General features: G+C 51.5%; 1 protein-coding gene across 1 annotated transcript; it reads left to right on the plus strand.

The window, feature by feature from the left end:
- The first annotated feature begins 5788 nt into the window (after positions 1-5788).
- LOC121962415 (mucin-2-like) lies at positions 5789-20801 on the plus strand. Its single transcript, XM_042512671.1, has 10 exons — positions 5789-8285; positions 8332-9017; positions 9374-9722; positions 13197-13465; positions 14369-14717; positions 15231-15450; positions 16598-16743; positions 18384-18767; positions 19280-19548; positions 20445-20801. The coding sequence occupies exons 1-10, from the start codon at positions 5789-5791 to the stop codon at positions 20799-20801; spliced, it is 5526 nt and encodes a 1841-aa protein (XP_042368605.1).
- The last annotated feature ends 5407 nt before the right edge of the window (positions 20802-26208 follow it).

Genomic DNA, 26208 nt, shown 5'->3' on the forward strand with positions numbered 1-26208 from the left:
GCTTTTTTTTTAAAATTACATTATAGTTTTGTGCTTTACTGTACTGTATAATCCACATATATTTGCTCCAAAAACTAAAATGTGGTGTACGTTCAGCATGTTTAAATATGCTACTGTTTTTTTCATCGTTTTCTTTCTCCTCGGTCCATAATCAGGTAAGTAGAAATCTTTTCTTTACTTAGTGTCACTGGTGGAACTCCCCTCAACATTCACATACAGAGGGAGGAATGCACCAGGACAAAAGAATAAAGTATGCCATTATATCTGAGTAAGACAGTAACTGACAGATGAAATTCTGTATCGTGAGACTGGATTTTGTTTCCTGCTTAGGTGTATCAACATTTCGTAAAAATGTATTGCCTATGGGTCAGGTCATTAGCCTTTCTTTGATTCCAATATAAAGCCGTTAATAGACGCTGACAATTACATGAAATGAAAGATTTATAATATCCCTGACACTAATACATTCTCTTCATGACACCCATGCCAGTTTTAGTCATTTTGATGCTGTTTTAATTCATTACAAAGTGTGTCATTATCAAATATTACAAATATATGATAGCTGCCTTGTATGTTTTATCTAATAGGTACAGAAGAAAACAAGATGGGAAATGGACAAATCATATCGATTTTCATGATTCTAATAGGTAAGCTGAGTTGTTAAACTGATTGCCTGTACTTGATTTAACATTTTTTATTAAAAAAAAAACAGATCAGACTCTAGTTTTGGACCTAGATCATCAATACTAAACAAGAAAAAAGATAAGATGTGTCATGGTAAAGTGTGTAATTTTTTGGTACCATTTAGCAACAACACAGACATCTACCGAACTAACAACTACAAAAAATGTGGAAACGACAAGACCTGCTGCAACAACACTAGTACCAATGACAACAGTTGATGTACCGACGGCCACCAAATATACCACATTTACGCCTAGTACCGCAGCACCTACAACTGCTGCCTCTACAGCAGCCATACACACCACTTCAGAACCTACATCTGCTTCACCAACAACTGTGACGCTTACTACTACAGAACCTACAACATTTGCACCTACTACTTCAGCACCTACAACTGCTGCACCCACTACTGCCGCTCCAACTACTGAGTCACCTACCACTGCAGTGCCCACAACACTTGCTCAAATAAAGAAGCAGCAACAACTGCAGCACCTTCAACAGTTGAACCAACAACTTCTGCCTCCGCAACAGCCGTGCATACGACTGAAACACCTACAGCTGCTTCAACAACAACTGCCGCCCCGACTACTGCAGTACCTACGACTGCTGCACCTACAGCTGAGGCTACTACCATTGCACCAACAACTACATTGCAAACAACGCCTGGGCCAACGACTCATGCAACGCCTACAACTGTTTCACCCACCACTGTGGCTCGTTCAACTGTCGCACCTACAACACAAACACCAACAACAGCAACACCTGCAACACTTGCACCTTCAACTGCTGCCCCTACAACTGTAGCACCCACAACACCTGCACCTACGACTGCCTCACCTACAAGTGTGGCACCTACAACTGTTGCTACTACCATTGCACCGACAACTTCGGGGCAATCAACCCCTGGGCCAACTACTGCAGCGCCTACAACTGCTTCACCCACTACTGTGGCTCATTCAACTGTCGCACCTACAACTGTAGCACCCACAACTGTAGCACACACAACACCTGCACCTACGACAGTAGCACCTACAACACCTGCTCAACCAACACAAACACAGACGACTGCAGTAACTACAACACCTGCACCTACAACTGATTCACCTACAACTGCAGCTACTACTTCCGCACCTACGACTACAGTGCCTAGAACAACTGGGCCGACTACTGCAGCGCCGACAACTGCTTCACCCACTACTGGGGCTCCGACAACTGTGTCACCCACCACTGCAGTGCCCACAACACTTGCTCAAACAACAGAATCAGCAACAACTCTAGCACCTTCAACAATTGAACCAACAAACTTCTGCCTCCGCAACAGCCGTGCATACGACTGAAACACCGACAGCTGCTTCAACAACAACTGCCGCCCCGACTACTGCAGTATCTATGACTGCTGCACATACAGCTGAGACTACAACCATTGCACCAACAACTACATTGCAAACAACGCCTGGCCAACGACTGAACCCACTGTCGCACTGGGTGGCAACATTCAACTGTCAACACCTACAAACTGCTTCACCCACCACTGTGGCTCGTTCAACTGTCGCACCTACAACACAAACACCAACGACAGCAACACCTGCAACACACTTGCACCTTCAACTGCTGCCCCTACAACTGTAGCACCCACAACACCTGCACCTACGACTGCCTCACCTACAAGTGTGGCACCTACAACTGTTGCTACTACCATTGCACTGACAACTTCGGGGCAATCAACCCCTGGGCCAACTACTGCAGCGCCTACAACTGCTTCACCCACTACTGTGGCTCATTCAACTGTCGCACCTACAACTGTAGCACCCACAACTGTAGCACACACAACACCTGCACCTACGACAGTAGCACCTACAACACCTGCTCAACCAACACAAACACAGACGACTGCAGTAACTACAACACCTGCACCTACAACTGATTCACCTACAACTGCAGCTACTACTTCCGCACCTACGAAAACAGTTCCTAGAACAACTGGGCCGACTACTGCAGCGCCGACAACTGCTTCACCCACTACTGGGGCTCCGACAACTGTGTCACCCACCACTGCAGTGCCCACAACACTTGCTCAAACAACAGAATCAGCAACAACTCTAGCACCTTCAACAGTTGAACCAACAACTTCTGCCTCCGCAACAGCCGTGCATACGACTGAAACACCGACAGCCGCTTCAACAACAACTGCCGCCCCTACGACTGCTGCACCTACAAGTGTCGCACCTACAACTGAGGCTACTACCATTGCACCATCAGCTACAGTGCAAACAACGCCCGGGCCGACTACAGCAATGCCTACAACTGCTTCACCCACTACTGTGGCTCATTCAACTGTCGCACCTACAACTGTAGCACCCACAACTGTAGCACACACAACACCTGCACCTACGACAGTAGCACCTACAACACCTGCTCAAACAACACACACACAGACGACTGCAGTAACTACAACATCTGCAGCTACAACTGCGGATACTACTTCAGCACCTACGACTACAGTGCCTAGAACAACTGGGCTGACCACTGCAGCGCCCACAACAATTACCCCTACCACAAAAGCACCGACAACTGCAGCACCTACGACAGTTGCACCTACAACTGTGGCTACTAGCATTGCACCAACAACTTCGGTACAATCAACGCCTGGGCCGACTACTGCAACGCCTACAACTGCTTCACTCACTACTGTGGCTCATTCAACTGCCGCACCTACGACTGCTGCACCTACAACAACTGCTCCAACAACACAAACACCAACGACAGCAACATACAACAGCTGCTGCACCTTCAACTGCTGCCCCTACAACTGTAGCACCCACAACACCCTGCACCTACAACAGCAGCACCTACGACACCTGCTCCAACAACACAAATACAGACGACTGCATTAACTACAACACCTGCACCTACAACCGATTCACCTACAACTGCAGCTACTACTTCCGCACCTACAACTACAGTGCCTAGAACAACTGGGCCTACGACTGCAGCGCCGACATCAGCTTTACCCACCACTGGGGCTCCTACAACTGTGTCACCTACCACTGCAGCGCCCACAACACTCTCTCCTACCACAAAAACAATGTCGACTGCAGCACCTACGACAGTTGCACCTACAACTGCTGCCTCTGCAGCAGCCATACAAACCACTTCAGAACCTACAACTGCTTCACCAACAACTGCTACACCTACTACTGCAGCACACACAACATTTGCACCTACTACTTTCAGCACCTACAACTGCTGCATCCACTGCTGCCGCTCCAACTACTGAGTCACCTACCACTGCAGTGCCCACAACACTTGCTCAAATAACAGAAGCAGCAACAACTGCAGCACCTTCAACAGTTGAACCAACAACTTCTGCCTCCGCAACAGCCGTGCATACGACTGAAACACCGACAGCTGCTTCAACAACAACTGCCGCCCCGACTACTGCAGTACCTACGACTGCTGCACCTACAGCTGAGGCTACTACCATTGCACCAACAACTACATTGCAAACAACGCCTGGGCCAACGACTCATGCAACGCCTACAACTGCTTCACCCACCACTGTGGCTCGTTCAACTGTCGCACCTACAACACAAACACCAACGACAGCAACACCTGCAACACTTGCACCTTCAACTGCTGCCCCTACAACTGTAGCATCCACAACACCTGCACCTACGACTGCCTCACCTACAAGTGTGGCACCTACAACTGTTGCTACTACCATTGCACCGACAACTTCGGGGCAATCAACCCCTGGGCCAACTACTGCAGCGCCTACAACTGCTTCACCCACTACTGTGGCTCATTCAACTGTCGCACCTACAACTGTAGCACCCACAACTGTAGCACACACAACACCTGCACCTACGACAGTAGCACCTACAACACCTGCTCAACCAACACAAACACAGACGACTGCAGTAACTACAACACCTGCACCTACAACTGATTCACCTACAACTGCAGCTACTACTTCGCACCTACGACTACAGTTCCTAGAACAACTGGGCCGACTACTGCAGCGCCGACAACTGCTTCACCCACTACTGGGGCTCCGACAACTGTGTCACCCACCACTGCAGTGCCCACAACACTTGCTCAAACAACAGAATCAGCAACAACTCTAGCACCTTCAACAGTTGAACCAACAATTTCTGCCTCCGCAACAGCCGTGCATACGACTGAAACACCGACAGCCGCTTCAACAACAACTGCCGCCCCTACGACTGCTGCACCTACAAGTGTCGCACCTACAACTGAGGCTACTACCATTGCACCATCAGCTACAGTGCAAACAACGCCCGGGCCGACTACAGCAATGCCTACAACTGCTTCACCCACTACTGTGGCTCATTCAACTGTCGCACCTACAACTGTAGCACCCACAACTGTAGCACACACAACACCTGCACCTACGACAGTAGCACCTACAACACCTGCTCAAACAACACACACACAGACGACTGCAGTAACTACAACATCTCAGCTACAACTGCGGATACTACTTCAGCACCTACGACTACAGTGCCTAGAACAACTGGGCTGACCACTGCAGCGCCCACAACAATTACCCTACCACAAAAGCACCGACAACTGCAGCACCTACGACAGTTGCACCTACAACTGTGGCTACTAGCATTGCACCAACAACTTCGGTACAATCAACGCCTGGGCCGACTACTGCAACGCCTACAACTGCTTCACTCACTACTGTGGCTCATTCAACTGCCGCACCTACGACTGCTGCACCTACAACAACTGCTCCAACAACACAAACACCAACGACAGCAACACATACAACAGCTGCACCTTCAACTGCTGCCCCTACAACTGTAGCACCCACAACACCTGCACCTACAACAGCAGCACCTACGACACCTGCTCCAACAACACAAATACAGACGACTGCATTAACTACAACACCTGCACCTACAACCGATTCACCTACAACTGCAGCTACTACTTCCGCACCTACAACTACAGTGCCTAGAACAACTGGGCCTACGACTGCAGCGCCGACATCAGCTTTACCCACCACTGGGGCTCCTACAACTGTGTCACCTACCACTGCAGCGCCCACAACACTCTCTCTACCACAAAAACAATGTCGACTGCAGCACCTACGACAGTTGCACCTACAACTGCTGCCTCTGCAGCAGCCATACAAACCACTTCAGAACCTACAACTGCTTCACCAACAACTGCTACACCTACTACTGCAGCACACACAACATTTGCACCTACTACTTCAGCACCTACAACTGCTGCATCCACTGCTGCCGCTCCAACTACTGAGTCACCTACCACTGCAGTGCCCACAACACTTGCTCAAATAACAGAAGCAGCAACAACTGCAGCACCTTCAACAGTTGAACCAACAACTTCTGCCTCCGCAACAGCCGTGCATACGACTGAAACACCGACAGCTGCTTCAACAACAACTGCCGCCCCGACTACTGCAGTACCTACGACTGCTGCACCTACAGCTGAGGCTACTACCATTGCACCAACAACTACATTGCAAACAACGCCTGGGCCAACGACTCATGCAACGCCTACAACTGCTTCACCCACCACTGTGGCTCGTTCAACTGTCGCACCTACAACACAAACACCAACGACAGCAACACCTGCAACACTTGCACCTTCAACTGCTGCCCCTACAACTGTAGCACCCACAACACCTGCACCTACGACTGCCTCACCTACAAGTGTGGCACCTACAACTGTTGCTACTACCATTGCACCGACAACTTCGGGGCAATCAACCCCTGGGCCAACTACTGCAGCGCCTACAACTGCTTCACCCACTACTGTGGCTCATTCAACTGTCGCACCTACAACTGTAGCACCCACAACTGTAGCACACACAACACCTGCACCTACGACAGTAGCACCTACAACACCTGCTCAACCAACACAAACACAGACGACTGCAGTAACTACAACACCTGCACCTACAACTGATTCACCTACAACTGCAGCTACTACTTCCGCACCTACGACTACAGTTCCTAGAACAACTGGGCCGACTACTGCAGCGCCGACAACTGCTTCACCCACTACTGGGGCTCCGACAACTGTGTCACCCACCACTGCAGTGCCCACAACACTTGCTCAAACAACAGAATCAGCAACAACTCTAGCACCTTCAACAGTTGAACCAACAACTTCTGCCTCCGCAACAGCCGTGCATACGACTGAAACACCGACAGCCGCTTCAACAACAACTGCCGCCCCTACGACTGCTGCACCTACAAGTGTCGCACCTACAACTGAGGCTACTACCATTGCACCATCAGCTACAGTGCAAACAACGCCCGGGCCGACTACAGCAATGCCTACAACTGCTTCACCCACTACTGTGGCTCATTCAACTGTCGCACCTACAACTGTAGCACCCACAACTGTAGCACACACAACACCTGCACCTACGACAGTAGCACCTACAACACCTGCTCAAACAACACACACACAGACGACTGCAGTAACTACAACATCTGCAGCTACAACTGCGGATACTACTTCAGCACCTACGACTACAGTGCCTAGAACAACTGGGCTGACCACTGCAGCGCCCACAACAATTACCCCTACCACAAAAGCACCGACAACTGCAGCACCTACGACAGTTGCACCTACAACTGTGGCTACTAGCATTGCACCAACAACTTCGGTACAATCAACGCCTGGGCCGACTACTGCAACGCCTACAACTGCTTCACTCACTACTGTGGCTCATTCAACTGCCGCACCTACGACTGCTGCACCTACAACAACTGCTCCAACAACACAAACACCAACGACAGCAACACATACAACAGCTGCACCTTCAACTGCTGCCCCTACAACTGTAGCACCCACAACACCTGCACCTACAACAGCAGCACCTACGACACCTGCTCCAACAACACAAATACAGACGACTGCATTAACTACAACACCTGCACCTACAACCGATTCACCTACAACTGCAGCTACTACTTCCGCACCTACAACTACAGTGCCTAGAACAACTGGGCCTACGACTGCAGCGCCGACATCAGCTTTACCCACCACTGGGGCTCCTACAACTGTGTCACCTACCACTGCAGCGCCCACAACACTCTCTCCTACCACAAAAACAATGTCGACTGCAGCACCTACGACAGTTGCACCTACAACTGCTGCCTCTGCAGCAGCCATACAAACCACTTCAGAACCTACAACTGCTTCACCAACAACTGCTACACCTACTACTGCAGCACACACAACATTTGCACCTACTACTTCAGCACCTACAACTGCTGCATCCACTGCTGCCGCTCCAACTACTGAGTCACCTACCACTGCAGTGCCCACAACACTTGCTCAAATAACAGAAGCAGCAACAACTGCAGCACCTTCAACAGTTGAACCAACAACTTCTGCCTCCGCAACAGCCGTGCATACGACTGAAACACCGACAGCTGCTTCAACAACAACTGCCGCCCCGACTACTGCAGTACCTACGACTGCTGCACCTACAGCTGAGGCTACTACCATTGCACCAACAACTACATTGCAAACAACGCCTGGGCCAACGACTCATGCAACGCCTACAACTGCTTTCACCCACCACTGTGGCTCGTTCAACTGTCGCACCTACAACACAAACACCAACGACAGCAACACCTGCAACACTTGCACCTTCAACTGCTGCCCCTACAACTGTAGCACCCACAACACCTGCACCTACGACTGCCTCACCTACAAGTGTGGCACCTACAACTGTTGCTACTACCATTGCACCGACAACTTCGGGGCAATCAACCCCTGGGCCAACTACTGCAGCGCCTACAACTGCTTCACCCACTACTGTGGCTCATTCAACTGTCGCACCTACAACTGTAGCACCCACAACTGTAGTAGCACACACAACACCTGCACCTACGACAGTAGCACCTACAACACCTGCTCAACCAACACAAACACAGACGACTGCAGTAACTACAACACCTGCACCTACAACTGATTCACCTACAACTGCAGCTACTACTTCCGCACCTACGACTACAGTTCCTAGAACAACTGGGCCGACTACTGCAGCGCCGACAACTGCTTCACCCACTACTGGGGCTCCGACAACTGTGTCACCCACCACTGCAGTGCCCACAACACTTGCTCAAACAACAGAATCAGCAACAACTCTAGCACCTTCAACAGTTGAACCAACAACTTCTGCCTCCGCAACAGCCGTGCATACGACTGAAACACCGACAGCCGCTTCAACAACAACTGCCGCCCCTACGACTGCTGCACCTACAAGTGTCGCACCTACAACTGAGGCTACTACCATTGCACCATCAGCTACAGTGCAAACAAACGCCCGGGCCGACTACAGCAATGCCTACAACTGCTTCACCCACTACTGTGGCTCATTCAACTGTCGCACCTACAACTGTAGCACCCACAACTGTAGCACACACAACACCTGCACCTACGACAGTAGCACCTACAACACCTGCTCAAACAACAACACACACACAGCGACTGCAGTAACTACAACAACATCTGCAGCTACAACTGCGGATACTACTTCAGCACCTACGACTACAGTGCCTAGAACAACTGGGCTGACCACTGCAGCGCCCACAACAATTACCCCTACCACAAAAGCACCGACAACTGCAGCACCTACGACAGTTGCACCTACAACTGTGGCTACTAGCATTGCACCAACAACTTCGGTACAATCAACGCCTGGGCCGACTACTGCAACGCCTACAACTGCTTCACTCACTACTGTGGCTCATTCAACTGCCGCACCTACGACTGCTGCACCTACAACAACTGCTCCAACAACACAAACACCAACGACAGCAACACATACAACAACTGCACACCTTCAACTGCTGCCCCTACAACTGTAGCACCCACAACACCTGCACCTACAACAGCAGCACACTACGACACCTGCTCCAACAACACAAATACAGACGACTGCATTAACTACAACACCTGCACCTACAACCGATTCACCTACAACTGCAGCTACTACTTCCGCACCTACAACTACAGTGCCTAGAACAACTGGGCCTACGACTGCAGCGCCGACATCAGCTTTACCCACCACTGGGGCTCCTACAACTGTGTCACCTACCACTGCAGCGCCCACAACACTCTCTCCTACCACAAAAACAATGTCGACTGCAGCACCTACGACAGTTGCACCTACAACTGCTGCCTCTGCAGCAGCCATACAAACCACTTCAGAACCTACAACTGCTTCACCAACAACTGCTACACCTACTACTACTGCAGCACACACAACATTTGCACCTACTACTTCAGCACCTACAACTGCTGCATCCACTGCTGCCGCTCCAACTACTGAGTCACCTACCACTGCAGTGCCCACAACACTTGCTCAAATAACAGAAGCAGCAACAACTGCAGCACCTTCAACAGTTGAACCAACAACTTCTGCCTCCGCAACAGCCGTGCATACGACTGAAACACCGACAGCTGCTTCAACAACAACTGCCGCCGACTACTGCAGTACCTACGACTGCTGCACCTACAGCTGAGGCTACTACCATTGCACCAACAACTACATTGCAAACAACGCCTGGGCCAACGACTCATGCAACGCCTACAACTGCTTCACCCACCACTGTGGCTCGTTCAACTGTCGCACCTACAACACAAACACCAACGACACGACAGCAACACCTGCAACACTTGCACCTTCAACTGCTGCCCCTACAACTGTAGCATCCACACAACACCTGCACCTACGACTGCCTCACCTACAAAGTGTGGCACCTACAACTGTTGCTACTACCATTGCACCGACAACTTCGGGGCAATCAACCCCTGGGCCAACTACTGCAGCGCCTACAACTGCTTCACCCACTACTGTGGCTCATTCAACTGTCGCACCTACAACTGTAGCACCCACAACTGTAGCACACACAACACCTGCACCTACGACAGTAGCACCTACAACACCTGCTCAACCAACACAAACACAGACGACTGCAGTAACTACAACACCTGCACCTACAACTGATTCACCTACAACTGCAGCTACTACTTCCGCACCTACGACTACAGTTCCTAGAACAACTGGGCCGACTACTGCAGCGCCGACAACTGCTTCACCCACTACTGGGGCTCCGACAACTGTGTCACCCACCACTGCAGTGCCCACAACACTTGCTCAAACAACAGAATCAGCAACAACTCTAGCACCTTCAACAGTTGAACCAACAACTTCTGCCTCCGCAACAGCCGTGCATACGACTGAAACACCGACAGCCGCTTCAACAACAACTGCCGCCCCCCTACGACTGCTGCACCTACAAGTGTCGCACCTACAACTGAGGCTACTACCATTGCACCATCAGCTACAGTGCAAACAACGCCCGGGCCGACTACAGCAATGCCTACAACTGCTTCACCCACTACTGTGGCTCATTCAACTGTCGCACCTACAACTGTAGCACCCACAACTGTAGCACACACAACACCTGCACCTACGACAGTAGCACCTACAACACCTGCTCAACAACACACAACACACACAGACGACTGCAGTAACTACAACATCTGCAGCTACAACTGCGGATACTACTTCAGCACCTACGACTACAGTGCCTAGAACAACTGGGCTGACCACTGCAGCGCCCACAACAATTACCCCTACCACAAAAGCACCGACAACTGCAGCACCTACGACAGTTGCACCTACAACTGTGGCTACTAGCATTGCACCAACAACTTCGGTACAATCAACCCCTGGGCCAACTACTGCAGCGCCTACAACTGCTTCACCCACTACTGTGGCTCATTCAACTGTCGCACCTACAACTGTAGCACCCACAACTGTAGCACACACAACACCTGCACCTACGACAGTAGCACCTACAACACCTGCTCAACCAACAAACACAGACGACTGCAGTAACTACAACACCTGCACCTACAACTGATTCACCTACAACTGCAGCTACTACTTCCGCACCTACGACTACAGTTCCTAGAACAACTGGGCCGACTACTGCAGCGCCGACAACTGCTTCACCCACTACTGGGGCTCCGACAACTGTGTCACCCACCACTGCAGTGCCCACAACACTTGCTCAAACAACAGAATCAGCAACAACTCTAGCACCTTCAACAGTTGAACCAACAACTTCTGCCTCCGCAACAGCCGTGCATACGACTGAAACACCGACAGCCGCTTCAACAACAACTGCCGCCCCTACGACTGCTGCACCTACAAGTGTCGCACCTACAACTGAGGCTACTACCATTGCACCATCAGCTACAGTGCAAACAACGCCCGGGCCGACTACAGCAATGCCTACAACTGCTTCACCCACTACTGTGGCTCATTCAACTGTCGCACCTACAACTGTAGCACCCACAACTGTAGCACACACAACACCTGCACCTACGACAGTAGCACCTACAACACCTGCTCAAACAACACACACACAGACGACGACTGCAGTAACTACAACATCTGCAGCTACAACTGCGGATACTACTTCAGCACCTACGACTACAGTGCCTAGAACAACTGGGCTGACCACTGCAGCGCCCACAACAATTACCCCCCTACCACAAAAGCACCGACAACTGCAGCACCTACGACAGTTGCACCTACAACTGTGGCTACTAGCATTGCACCAACAACTTCGGTACATCAACGCCTGGGCCGACTACTGCAACGCCTACACTGCTGCTTCACTCACTACTGTGGCTCATTCAACTGCCGCACCTACGACTGCTGCACCTACAACAACTGCTCCAACAACACAAACACCGACAACAGCAACACATACAACAACTGCACCTTCAACTGCTGCCCCTACAACTGTAGCACCCACAACACCTGCACCTACAACAGCAGCACCTACGACACCTGCTCAACACACAAATACAGACGACTGCATTAACTACAACACCTGCACCTACAACCGATTCACCTACAACTGCAGCTACTACTTCCGCACCTACAACTACAGTGCCTAGAACAACTGGGCCTACGACTGACTGCAGCGCCGACAACAGCTTTACCCACCACTGGGGCTCCTACAACTGTGTCACCTACCACTGCAGCGCCCACAACACTCTCTCCTACCACAAAAACAATGTCGACTGCAGCACCTACGACAGTTGCACCTACAACTGCTGCCTCTGCAGCAGCCATACAAACCACTTCAGAACCTACAACTGCTTCACCAACAACTGCTACACCTACTACTGCAGCACACACAACATTTGCACCTACTACTTCAGCACCTACAACTGCTGCATCCACTGCTGCCGCCGCTCCAACTACTGAGTCACCTACCACTGCAGTGCCCACAACACTTGCTCAAATAACAGAAGCAGCAACAACTGCAGCACCTTCAACAGTTGAACCAACAACTTCTGCCTCCGCAACAGCCGTGCATACGACTGAAACACCGACAGCTGCTTCAACAACAACTGCCGCCCCGACTACTGCAGTACCTACGACTGCTGCACCTACAGCTGAGGCTACTACCATTGCACCAACAACTACATTGCAAACAACGCCTGGGCCAACGACTCATGCAACGCCTACAACTGCTTCACCCACCACTGTGGCTCGTTCAACTGTCGCACCTACAACACAAACACCAACGACAGCAACACCTGCAACACTTGCACCTTCAACTGCTGCCCCTACAACTGTAGCACCCACAACACCTGCACCTACGACTGCCTCACCTACAAGTGTGGCACCTACAACTGTTGCTACTACCATTGCACCGACAACTTCGGGGCAATCAACCCCTGGGCCAACTACTGCAGCGCCTACAACTGCTTCACCCACTACTGTGGCTCATTCAACTGTCGCACCTACAACTGTAGCACCCACAACTGTAGCACACACAAACACCTGCACCTACGACAGTAGCACCTACAACACCTGCTCAACCAACACAAACACAGACGACTGCAGTAACTACAACACCTGCACCTACAACTGATTCACCTACAACTGCAGCTACTACTTCCGCACCTACGACTACAGTTCCTAGAACAACTGGGCCGACTGCTGCAGCGCCGACAACTGCTTCACCCACTACTGGGGCTCCGACAACTGTGTCACCCACCACTGCAGTGCCCACAACACTTGCTCAAACAACAGAATCAGCAACAACTCTAGCACCTTCAACAGTTGAACCAACAACTTCTGCCTCCGCAACAGCCGTGCATACGACTGAAACACCGACAGCCGCTTCAACAACAACTGCCGCCCCTACGACTGCTGCACCTACAAGTGTCGCACCTACAACTGAGGCTACTACCATTGCACCATCAGCTACAGTGCAAACAACGCCCGGGCCGACTACAGCAAATGCCTACAACTGCTTCACCCACTACTGTGGCTCATTCAACTGTCGCACCTACAACTGTAGCACCCACAACTGTAGCACACACAACACCTGCACCTACGACAGTAGCACCTACAACACCTGCTCAAACAACACACACACACAGACGACTGCAGTAACTACAACATCTGCAGCTACAACTGCGGATACTACTTCAGCACACCTACGACTACAGTGCCTAGAACAACTGGGCTGACCACTGCAGCGCCCACAACAATTACCCCTACCACAAAAGCACCGACAACTGCAGCACCTACGACAGTTGCACCTACAACTGTGGCTACTAGCATTGCACCAACAACTTCGGTACAATCAACGCCTGGGCCGACTACTGCAACGCCTACAACTGCTTCACTCACTACTGTGGCTCATTCAACTGCCGCACCTACGACTGCTGCACCTACAACAACTGCTCCAACAACACAAACACCAACGACAGCAACACATACAACAGCTGCACCTTCAACTGCTGCCCCTACAACTGTAGCACCCACAACACCTGCACCTACAACAGCAGCACCTACGACACCTGCTCCAACAACACAAATACAGACGACGACTGCATTAACTACAACACCTGCACCTACAACCGATTCACCTACAACTGCAGCTACTACTTCCGCACCTACAACTACAGTGCCTAGAACAACTGGGCCTACGACTGCAGCGCCGACATCAGCTTTACCCACCACTGGGGCTCCTACAACTGTGTCACCTACCACTGCAGCGCCCACAACACTCTCTCTCTCTACCACAAAAACAATGTCGACTGCAGCACCTACGACAGTTGCACCTACAACTGCTGCCTCTGCAGCAGCCATACAAACCACTTCAGAACCTACAACTGCTTCACCAACAACTGCTACACCTACTACTGCAGCACACACAACATTTGCACCTACTACTTCAGCACCTACAACTGCTGCATCCACTGCTGCCGCTCCAACTACTGAGTCACCTACCACTGCAGTGCCCACAACACTTGCTCAAATAACAGAAGCAGCAACAACTGCAGCACCTTCAACAGTTGAACCAACAACTTCTGCCTCCGCAACAGCCGTGCATACGACTGAAACACCGACAGCTGCTTCAACAACAACTGCCGCCCCGACTACTGCAGTACCTACGACTGCTGCACCTACAGCTGAGGCTACTACCATTGCACCAACAACTACATTGCAAACAACGCCTGGGCCAACGACTCATGCAACGCCTACAACTGCTTCACCCACCACTGTGGCTCGTTCAACTGTCGCACCTACAACACAAACACCAACGACAGCAACACCTGCAACACTTGCACCTTCAACTGCTGCCCCTACAACTGTAGCACCCACAACACCTGCACCTACGACTGCCTCACCTACAAGTGTGGCACCTACAACTGTTGCTACTACCATTGCACCGACAACTTCGGGGCAATCAACCCCTGGGCCAACTACTGCAGCGCCTACAACTGCTTCACCCACTACTGTGGCTCATTCAACTGTCGCACCTACAACTGTAGCACCCACAACTGTAGCACACACAACACCTGCACCTACGACAGTAGCACCTACAACACCTGCTCAACCAACACAAACACAGACGACTGCAGTAACTACAACACCTGCACCTACAACTGATTCACCTACAACTGCAGCTACTACTTCCGCACCTACGACTACAGTTCCTAGAACAACTGGGCCGACTACTGCAGCGCCGACAACTGCTTCACCCACTACTGGGGCTCCGACAACTGTGTCACCCACCACTGCAGTGCCCACAACACTTGCTCAAACAACAGAATCAGCAACAACTCTAGCACCTTCAACAGTTGAACCAACAACTTCTGCCTCCGCAACAGCCGTGCATACGACTGAAACACCGACAGCCGCTTCAACAACAACTGCCGCCCCTACGACTGCTGCACCTACAAGTGTCGCACCTACAACTGAGGCTACTACCATTGCACCATCAGCTACAGTGCAAACAACGCCCGGGCCGACTACAGCAATGCCTACAACTGCTTCACCCACTACTGTGGCTCATTCAACTGTCGCACCTACAACTGTAGCACCCACAACTGTAGCACACACAACACCTGCACCTACGACAGTAGCACCTACAACACCTGCTCAAACAACACACACACAGACGACTGCAGTAACTACAACATCTGCAGCTACAACTGCGGATACACTTCAGCACCTACGACTACAGTGCCTAGAACAACTGGGCTGACCACTGCAGCGCCCACAACAATTACCCCTACCACAAAAGCACCGACAACTGCAGCACCTACGACAGTTGCACCTACAACTGTGGCTACTAGCATTGCACCAACAACTTCGGTACAATCAACGCCTGGGCCGACTACTGCAACGCCTACAACTGCTTCACTCACTACTGTGGCTCATTCAACTGCCGCACCTACGACTGCTGCACCTACAACAACTGCTCCAACAACACACAAACACCAACGACAGCAACACATACAACAACTGCACCTTCAACTGCTGCCCCTACAACTGTAGCACCCACAACACCTGCACCTACAACAGCAGCACCTACGACACCTGCTCCAACAACACAAATACAGACGACTGCATTAACTACAACACCTGCACCTACAACCGATTCACCTACAACTGCAGCTACTACTTCCGCACCTACAACTACAGTGCCTAGAACAACTGGGCCTACGACTGCAGCGCCGACACATCAGCTTTACCCACCACTGGGGCTCCTACAACTGTGTCACCTACCACTGCAGCGCCCACAACACTCTCTCCTACCACAAAAACAATGTCGACTGCAGCACCTACGACAGTTGCACCTACAACTGCTGCCTCTGCAGCAGCCATACAAACCACTTCAGAACCTACAACTGCTTCACCAACAACTGCTACACCTACTACTGCAGCACACACAACACATTTGCACCTACTACTTCAGCACCTACAACTGCTGCATCCACTGCTGCCGCTCCAACTACTGAGTCACCTACCACTGCAGTGCCCACAACACTTGCTCAAATAACAGAAGCAGCAACAACTGCAGCACCTTCAACAGTTGAACCAACAACTTCTGCCTCCGCAACAGCCGTGCATACGACTGAAACACCGACAGCTGCTTCAACAACAACTGCCGCCCCGACTACTGCAGTACCTACGACTGCTGCACCTACAGCTGAGGCTACTACCATTGCACCAACAACTACATTGCAAACAACGCCTGGGCCAACGACTCATGCAACGCCTACAACTGCTTCACCCACCACTGTGGCTCGTTCAACTGTCGCACCTACAACACAAACACCAACGACAGCAACACCTGCAACACTTGCACCTTCAACTGCTGCCCCTACAACTGTAGCACCACAACACCTGCACCTACGACTGCCTCACCTACAAGTGTGGCACCTACAACTGTTGCTACTACCATTGCACCGACAACTTCGGGGCAATCAACCCCTGGGCCAACTACTGCAGCGCCTACAACTGCTTCACCCACTACTGTGGCTCATTCAACTGTCGCACCTACAACTGTAGCACCCACAACTGTAGCACACACAACACCTGCACCTACGACAGTAGCACCTACAACACCTGCTCAACCAACACAAACACAGACGACTGCAGTAACTACAACACCTGCACCTACAACTGATTCACCTACAACTGCAGCTACTACTTCCGCACCTACGACTACAGTTCCTAGAACAACTGGGCCGACTACTGCAGCGCCGACAACTGCTTCACCCACTACTGGGGCTCCGACAACTGTGTCACCCACCACTGCAGTGCCCACAACACTTGCTCAAACAACAGAATCAGCAACAACTCTAGCACCTTCAACAGTTGAACCAACAACTTCTGCCTCCGCAACAGCCGTGCATACGACTGAAACACCGACAGCCGCTTCAACAACAACTGCCGCCCCTACGACTGCTGCACCAAAGTGTCGCACCTACAACTGAGGCTACTACCATTGCACCATCAGCTACAGTGCAAACAACGCCCGGGCCGACTACAGCAATGCCTACAACTGCTTCACCCACTACTGTGGCTCATTCAACTGTCGCACCTACAACTGTAGCACCCACAACTGTAGCACACACAACACCTGCACCTACGACAGTAGCACCTACAACACCTGCTCAAACAACACACACACAGACGACTGCAGTAACTACAACATCTGCAGCTACAACTGCGGATACTACTTCAGCACCTACGACTACAGTGCCTAGAACAACTGGGCTGACCACTGCAGCGCCCACAACAATTACCCCTACCACAAAAGCACCGACAACTGCAGCACCTACGACAGTTGCACCTACAACTGTGGCTACTAGCATTGCACCAACAACTTCGGTACAATCAACGCCTGGGCCCGACTACTGCAACGCCTACAACTGCTTCACTCACTACTGTGGCTCATTCAACTGCCGCACCTACGACTGCTGCACCTACAACAACTGCTCCAACAACACAAACACCAACGACAGCAACACATACAACAGCTGCACCTTCAACTGCTGCCCCTACAACTGTAGCACCCACAACACCTGCACCTACAACAGCAGCACCTACGACACCTGCTCCAACAACACAAATACAGACGACTGCATTAACTACAACACCTGCACCTACAACCGATTCACCTACAACTGCAGCTACTACTTCCGCACCTACAACTACAGTGCCTAGAACAACTGGGCTACGACTGCAGCGCCGACATCAGCTTTACCCACCACTGGGGCTCCTACAACTGTGTCACCTACCACTGCAGCGCCCACAACACTCTCTCCTACCACAAAAACAATGTCGACTGCAGCACCTACGACAGTTGCACCTACAACTGCTGCCTCTGCAGCAGCCATACAAACCACTTCAGAACCTACAACTGCTTCACCAACAACTGCTACACCTACTACTGCAGCACACACAACATTTGCACCTACTACTTCAGCACCTACAACTGCTGCATCCACTGCTGCCGCTCCAACTACTGAGTCACCTACCACTGCAGTGCCCACAACACTTGCTCAAATAACAGAAGCAGCAACAACTGCAGCACCTTCAACAGTTGAACCAACAACTTCTGCCTCCGCAACAGCCGTGCATACGACTGAAACACCGACAGCTGCTTCAACAACAACAACTGCCGCCCCGACTACTGCAGTACCTACGACTGCTGCACCTACAGCTGAGGCTACTACCATTGCACCAACAACTACATTGCAAACAACGCCTGGGCCAACGACTCATGCAACGCCTACAACTGCTTCACCCACCACTGTGGCTCGTTCAACTGTCGCACCTACAACACAAACACCAACGACAGCAACACCTGCAACACTTGCACCTTCAACTGCTGCCCCTACAACTGTAGCACCCACAACACCTGCACCTACGACTGCCTCACCTACAAGTGTGGCACCTACAACTGTTGCTACTACCATTGCACCGACAACTTCGGGGCAATCAACCCCTGGGCCAACTACTGCAGCGCCTACAACTGCTTCACCCACTACTGTGGCTCATTCAACTGTCGCACCTACAACTGTAGCACCCACAACTGTAGCACACACAACACCTGCACCTACGACAGTAGCACCTACAACACCTGCTCAACCAACAAAAACAGACGACTGCAGTAACTACAACACCTGCACCTACAACTGATTCACCTACAACTGCAGCTACTACTTCCGCACCTACGACTACAGTTCCTAGAACAACTGGGCCGACTACTGCAGCGCCGACAACTGCTTCACCCACTACTGGGGCTCCGACAACTGTGTCACCCACCACTGCAGTGCCCACAACACTTGCTCAAACAACAGAATCAGCAAAAACTCTAGCACCTTCAACAGTTGAACCAACAACTTCTGCCTCCGCAACAGCCGTGCATACGACTGAAACACCGACAGCCGCTTCAACAACAACTGCCGCCCCTACGACTGCTGCACCTACAAGTGTCGCACCTACAACTGAGGCTACTACCATTGCACCATCAGCTACAGTGCAAACAACGCCCGGGCCGACTACAGCAATGCCTACAACTGCTTCACCCACTACTGTGGCTCATTCAACTGTCGCACCTACAACTGTAGCACCCACAACTGTAGCACACACAACACCTGCACCTACGACAGTAGCACCTACAACACCTGCTCAAACACACACACACACAGACGACTGCAGTAACTACAACATCTGCAGCTACAACTGCGGATACTACTTCAGCACCTACGACTACAGTGCCTAGAACAACTGGGCTGACCACTGCAGCGCCCACAACAATTACCCCTACCACAAAAGCACCGACAACTGCAGCACCTACGACAGTTGCACCTACAACTGTGGCTACTAGCATTGCACCAACAACTTCGGTACAATCAACGCCTGGGCCGACTACTGCAACGCCTACAACTGCTTCACTCACTACTGTGGCTCATTCAACTGCCGCACCTACGACTGCTGCACCTACAACAACTGCTCCAACAACACAAACACCAACGACAGCAACACATACAACAACTGCACCTTCAACTGCTGCCCCTACAACTGTAGCACCCACAACACCTGCACCTACAACAGCAGCACCTACGACACCTGCTCCAACAACACAAATACAGACGACTGCATTAACTACAACACCTGCACCTACAACCGATTCACCTACAACTGCAGCTACTACTACTTCCGCACCTACAACTACAGTGCCTAGAACAACTGGGCCTACGACTGCAGCGCCGACATCAGCTTTACCCACCACTGGGGCTCCTACAACTGTGTCACCTACCACTGCAGCGCCCACAACACTCTCTCCTACCACAAAAACAATGTCGACTGCAGCACCTACGACAGTTGCACCTACAACTGCTGCCTCTGCAGCAGCCATACAAACCACTTCAGAACCTACAACTGCTTCACCAACAACTGCTACACCTACTACTGCAGCACACACAACATTTGCACCTACTACTTCAGCACCTACAACTGCTGCATCCACTGCTGCCGCTCCAACTACTGAGTCACCTACCACTGCAGTGCCCACAACACTTGCTCAAATAACAGAAGCAGCAACAACTGCAGCACCTTCAACAGTTGAACCAACAACTTCTGCCTCCGCAACAGCCGTGCATACGACTGAAACACCGACAGCTGCTTCAACAACAACTGCCGCCCCGACTACTGCAGTACCTACGACTGCTGCACCTACAGCTGAGGCTACTACCATTGCACCAACAACTACATTGCAAACAACGCTGGGCCAACGACTCATGCAACGCCTACAACTGCTTCACCCACCACTGTGGCTCGTTCAACTGTCGCACCTACAACACAAACACCAACGACAGCAACACCTGCAACACTTGCACCTTCAACTGCTGCCCCTACAACTGTAGCACCCACAACACCTGCACCTACGACTGCCTCACCTACAAGTGTGGCACCTACAACTGTTGCTACTACCATTGCACCGACAACTTCGGGGCAATCAACCCCTGGGCCAACTACTGCAGCGCCTACAACTGCTTCACCCACTACTGTGGCTCATTCAACTGTCGCACCTACAACTGTAGCACCCACAACTGTAGCACACACAACACCTGCACCTACGACAGTAGCACCTACAACACCTGCTCAACCAACACAAACACAGACGACTGCAGTAACTACAACACCTGCACCTACAACTGATTCACCTACAACTGCAGCTACTACTTCCGCACCTACGACTACAGTTCCTAGAACAACTGGGCCGACTACTGCAGCGCCGACAACTGCTTCACCCACTACTGGGGCTCCGACAACTGTGTCACCCACCACTGCAGTGCCCACAACACTTGCTCAAACAACAGAATCAGCAACAACTCTAGCACCTTCAACAGTTGAACCAACAACTTCTGCCTCCGCAACAGCCGTGCATACGACTGAAACACCGACAGCCGCTTCAACAACAACTGCCGCCCCTACGACTGCTGCACCTACAAGTGTCGCACCTACAACTGAGGCTACTACCATTGCACCATCAGCTACAGTGCAAAAACGCCCGGGCCGACTACAGCAATGCCTACAACTGCTTCACCCACTACTGTGGCTCATTCAACTGTCGCACCTACAACTGTAGCACCCACAACTGTAGCACACACAACACCTGCACCTACGACAGTAGCACCTACAACACCTGCTCAAACAACACACACACACAGACGACTGCACTGCAGTAACTACAACACAACATCTGCAGCTACAACTGCGGATACTACTTCAGCACCCGACTACAGTGCCTAGAACAACTGGGCTGACCACTGCAGCGCCCACAACAATTACCCCTACCACAAAAAAGCACCGACAACTGCAGCACCTACGACAGTTGCACCTACAACTGTGGCTACTAGCATTGCACCAACAACTTCGGTACAATCAACGCCTGGGCCGACTACTGCAACGCCTACAACTGCTTCACTCACTACTGTGGCTCATTCAACTGCCGCACCTACGACGACTGCTGCACCTACAACAACTGCTCCAACAACACAAACACCAACGACAGCAACACATACAACAACTGCACCTTCAACTGCTGCCCCTACAACTGTAGCACCCACAACACCTGCACCTACAACAGCAGCACCTACGACACCTGCTCCAACAACACAAATACAGACGACTGCATTAACTACAACACCTGCACCTACAACCGATTCACCTACAACTGCAGCTACTACTTCCGCACCTACAACTACAGTGCCTAGAACAACTGGGCCTACGACTGCAGCGCCGACATCAGCTTTACCCACCACTGGGGCTCCTACAACTGTGTCACCTACCACTGCAGCGCCCACAACACTCTCTCCTACCACAAAAACAATGTCGACTGCAGCACCTACGACAGTTGCACCTACAACTGCTGCCTCTGCAGCAGCCATACAAACCACTTCAGAACCTACAACTGCTTCACCAACAACTGCTACACCTACTACTGCAGCACACACAACATTTGCACCTACTACTTCAGCACCTACAACTGCTGCATCCACTGCTGCCGCTCCAACTACTGAGTCACCTACCACTGCAGTGCCCACAACACTTGCTCAAATAACAGAAGCAGCAACAACAACTGCAGCACCTTCAACAGTTGAACCAACAACTTCTGCCTCCGCAACAGCCGTGCATACGACTGAAACACCGACAGCTGCTTCAACAACAACTGCCGCCCCGACTACTGCAGTACCTACGACTGCTGCACCTACAGCTGAGGCTACTACCATTGCACCAACAACTACATTGCAAACAACGCCTGGGCCAACGACTCATGCAACGCCTACAACTGCTTCACCCACCACTGTGGCTCGTTCAACTGTCGCACCTACAACACAAACAACACCAACGACAGCAACACCTGCAACACTTGCACCTTCAACTGCTGCCCCTACAACTGTAGCACCCACAACACCTGCACCTACGACTGCCTCACCTACAAGTGTGGCACCTACAACTGTTGCTACTACCATTGCACCGACAACTTCGGGGCAATCAACCCCTGGGCCAACTACTGCAGCAGCCTACAACTGCTTCACCCACTACTGTGGCTCATTCAAACTGTCGCACCTACAACTGTAGCACCCACAACTGTAGCACACACAACACCTGCACCTACGACAGTAGCACCTACAACACCTGCTCAACCAACACAAACACAGACGACTGCAGTAACTACAACACCTGCACCTACAACTGATTCACCTACAACTGCAGCTACTACTTCCGCACCTACGACTACAGTTCCTAGAACAATGGGCCGACTACTGCAGCGCCGACAACTGCTTCACCCACTACTGGGGCTCCGACAACTGTGTCACCCACCACTGCAGTGCCCACAACACTTGCTCAAACAACAGAATCAGCAACAACTCTAGCACCTTCAACAGTTGAACCAACAACTTCTGCCTCCGCAACAGCCGTGCATACGACTGAAACACCGACAGCCGCTTCAACAACAACTGCCGCCCCTACGACTGCTGCACCTACAAGTGTCGCACCTACAACTGAGGCTACTACCATTGCACCATCAGCTACAGTGCAAACAACGCCCGGGCCGACTACAGCAATGCCTACAACTGCTTCACCCACTACTGTGGCTCATTCAACTGTCGCACCTACAACTGTAGCACCCACAACTGTAGCACACACAACACCTGCACCTACGACAGTAGCACCTACAACACCTGCAAACAAACAACACACACACAGACGACTGCAGTAACTACAACATCTGCAGCTACAACTGCGGATACTACTTCAGCACCTACGACGATACAGTGCCTAGAACAACTGGGCTGACCACTGCAGCGCCCACAACAATTACCCCTACCACAAAAGCACCGACAACTGCAGCACCTACGACAGTTGCACCTACAACTGTGGCTACTAGCATTGCACCAACAACTTCGGTACAATCAACGCCTGGGCCGACTACTGCAACGCCTACAACTGCTTCACTCACTACTGTGGCTCATTCAACTGCCGCACCTACGACTGCTGCACCTACAACAACTGCTCCAACAACACAAACACCAACGACAGCAACACATACAACAACTGCACCTTCAACTGCTGCCCCTACAACTGTAGCACCCACAACACCTGCACCTACAACAGCAGCACCTACGACACCTGCTCCAACAACACAAATACAGACGACTGCATTAACTACAACACCTGCACCTACAACCGATTCACCTACAACTGCAGCTACTACTTCCGCACCTACAACTACAGTGCCTAGAACAACTGGGCCTACGACTGCAGCGCCGACATCAGCTTTACCCACCACTGGGGCTCCTACAACTGTGTCACCTACCACTGCAGCGCCCACAACACTCTCTCCTACCACAAAAACAATGTCGACTGCAGCACCTACGACAGTTGCACCTACAACTGCTGCCTCTGCAGCAGCCATACAAACCACTTCAGAACCTACAACTGCTTCACCAACAACTGCTACACCTACTACTGCAGCACACACAACATTTGCACCTACTACTTCAGCACCTACAACTGCTGCATCCACTGCTGCCGCTCCAACTACTGAGTCACCTACCACTGCAGTGCCCACAACACTTGCTCAAATAACAGAAGCAGCAACAACTGCAGCACCTTCAACAGTTGAACCAACAACTTCTGCCTCCGCAACAGCCGTGCATACGACTGAAACACCGACAGCTGCTTCAACAACAACTGCCGCCCCGACTACTGCAGTACCTACGACTGCTGCACCTACAGCTGAGGCTACTACCATTGCACCAACAACTACATTGCAAACAACGCCTGGGCCAACGACTCATGCAACGCCTACAACTGCTTCACCCACCACCACTGTGGCTCGTTCAACTGTCGCACCTACAACACAAACACCAACGACAGCAACACCTGCAACACTTGCACCTTCAACTGCTGCCCCTACAACTGTAGCATCCACAACACTGCACCTACGACTGCCTCACCTACAAGTGTGGCACCTACAACTGTTGCTACTACCATTGCACCGACAACTTCGGGGCAATCAACCCCTGGGCCAACTACTGCAGCGCCTACAACTGCTTCACCCACTACTGTGGCTCATTCAACTGTCGCACCTACAACTGTAGCACCCACAACTGTAGCACACACAACACCTGCACCTACGACAGTAGCACCTACAACACCTGCTCAACCAACACAAACACAGACGACTGCAGTAACTACAACACCTGCACCTACAACTGATTCACCTACAACTGCAGCTACTACTTCCGCACCTACGACTACAGTTCCTAGAACAACTGGGCCGACTACTGCAGCGCCGACAACTGCTTCACCCACTACTGGGGCTCCGACAACTGTGTCACCCACCACTGCAGTGCCCACAACACTTGCTCAAACAACAGAATCAGCAACAACTCTAGCACCTTCAACAGTTGAACCAACAACTTCTGCCTCCGCAACAGCCGTGCATACGACTGAAACACCGACAGCCGCTTCAACAACAACTGCCGCCCCTACGACTGCTGCACCTACAAGTGTCGCACCTACAACTGAGGCTACTACCATTGCACCATCAACTACAGTGCAAACAACGCCCGGGC

The sequence above is a fragment of the Plectropomus leopardus genome, chromosome 23 (assembly GCF_008729295.1).
Source record: "Plectropomus leopardus isolate mb chromosome 23, YSFRI_Pleo_2.0, whole genome shotgun sequence".
Classification (NCBI taxonomy): Eukaryota; Metazoa; Chordata; class Actinopteri; order Perciformes; family Serranidae; genus Plectropomus; species Plectropomus leopardus.

Bases quoted from the DNA above. Each gene is read 5' to 3' on its own strand.
- LOC121962415 (XM_042512671.1), top strand. From the start codon at position 5,789: ATGTCGACTGCAGCACCTACGACAGTTGCACCTACAACTGCTGCCTCT. The intron at 8,286-8,331 runs GTGGCTCGTTCA...CACCAACGACAG, and splicing joins AACTGCTTTCACCCACCACT to CAACACCTGCAACACTTGCA. The intron at 9,018-9,373 runs GTGCAAACAAAC...TGTGGCTACTAG, and splicing joins CCATTGCACCATCAGCTACA to CATTGCACCAACAACTTCGG.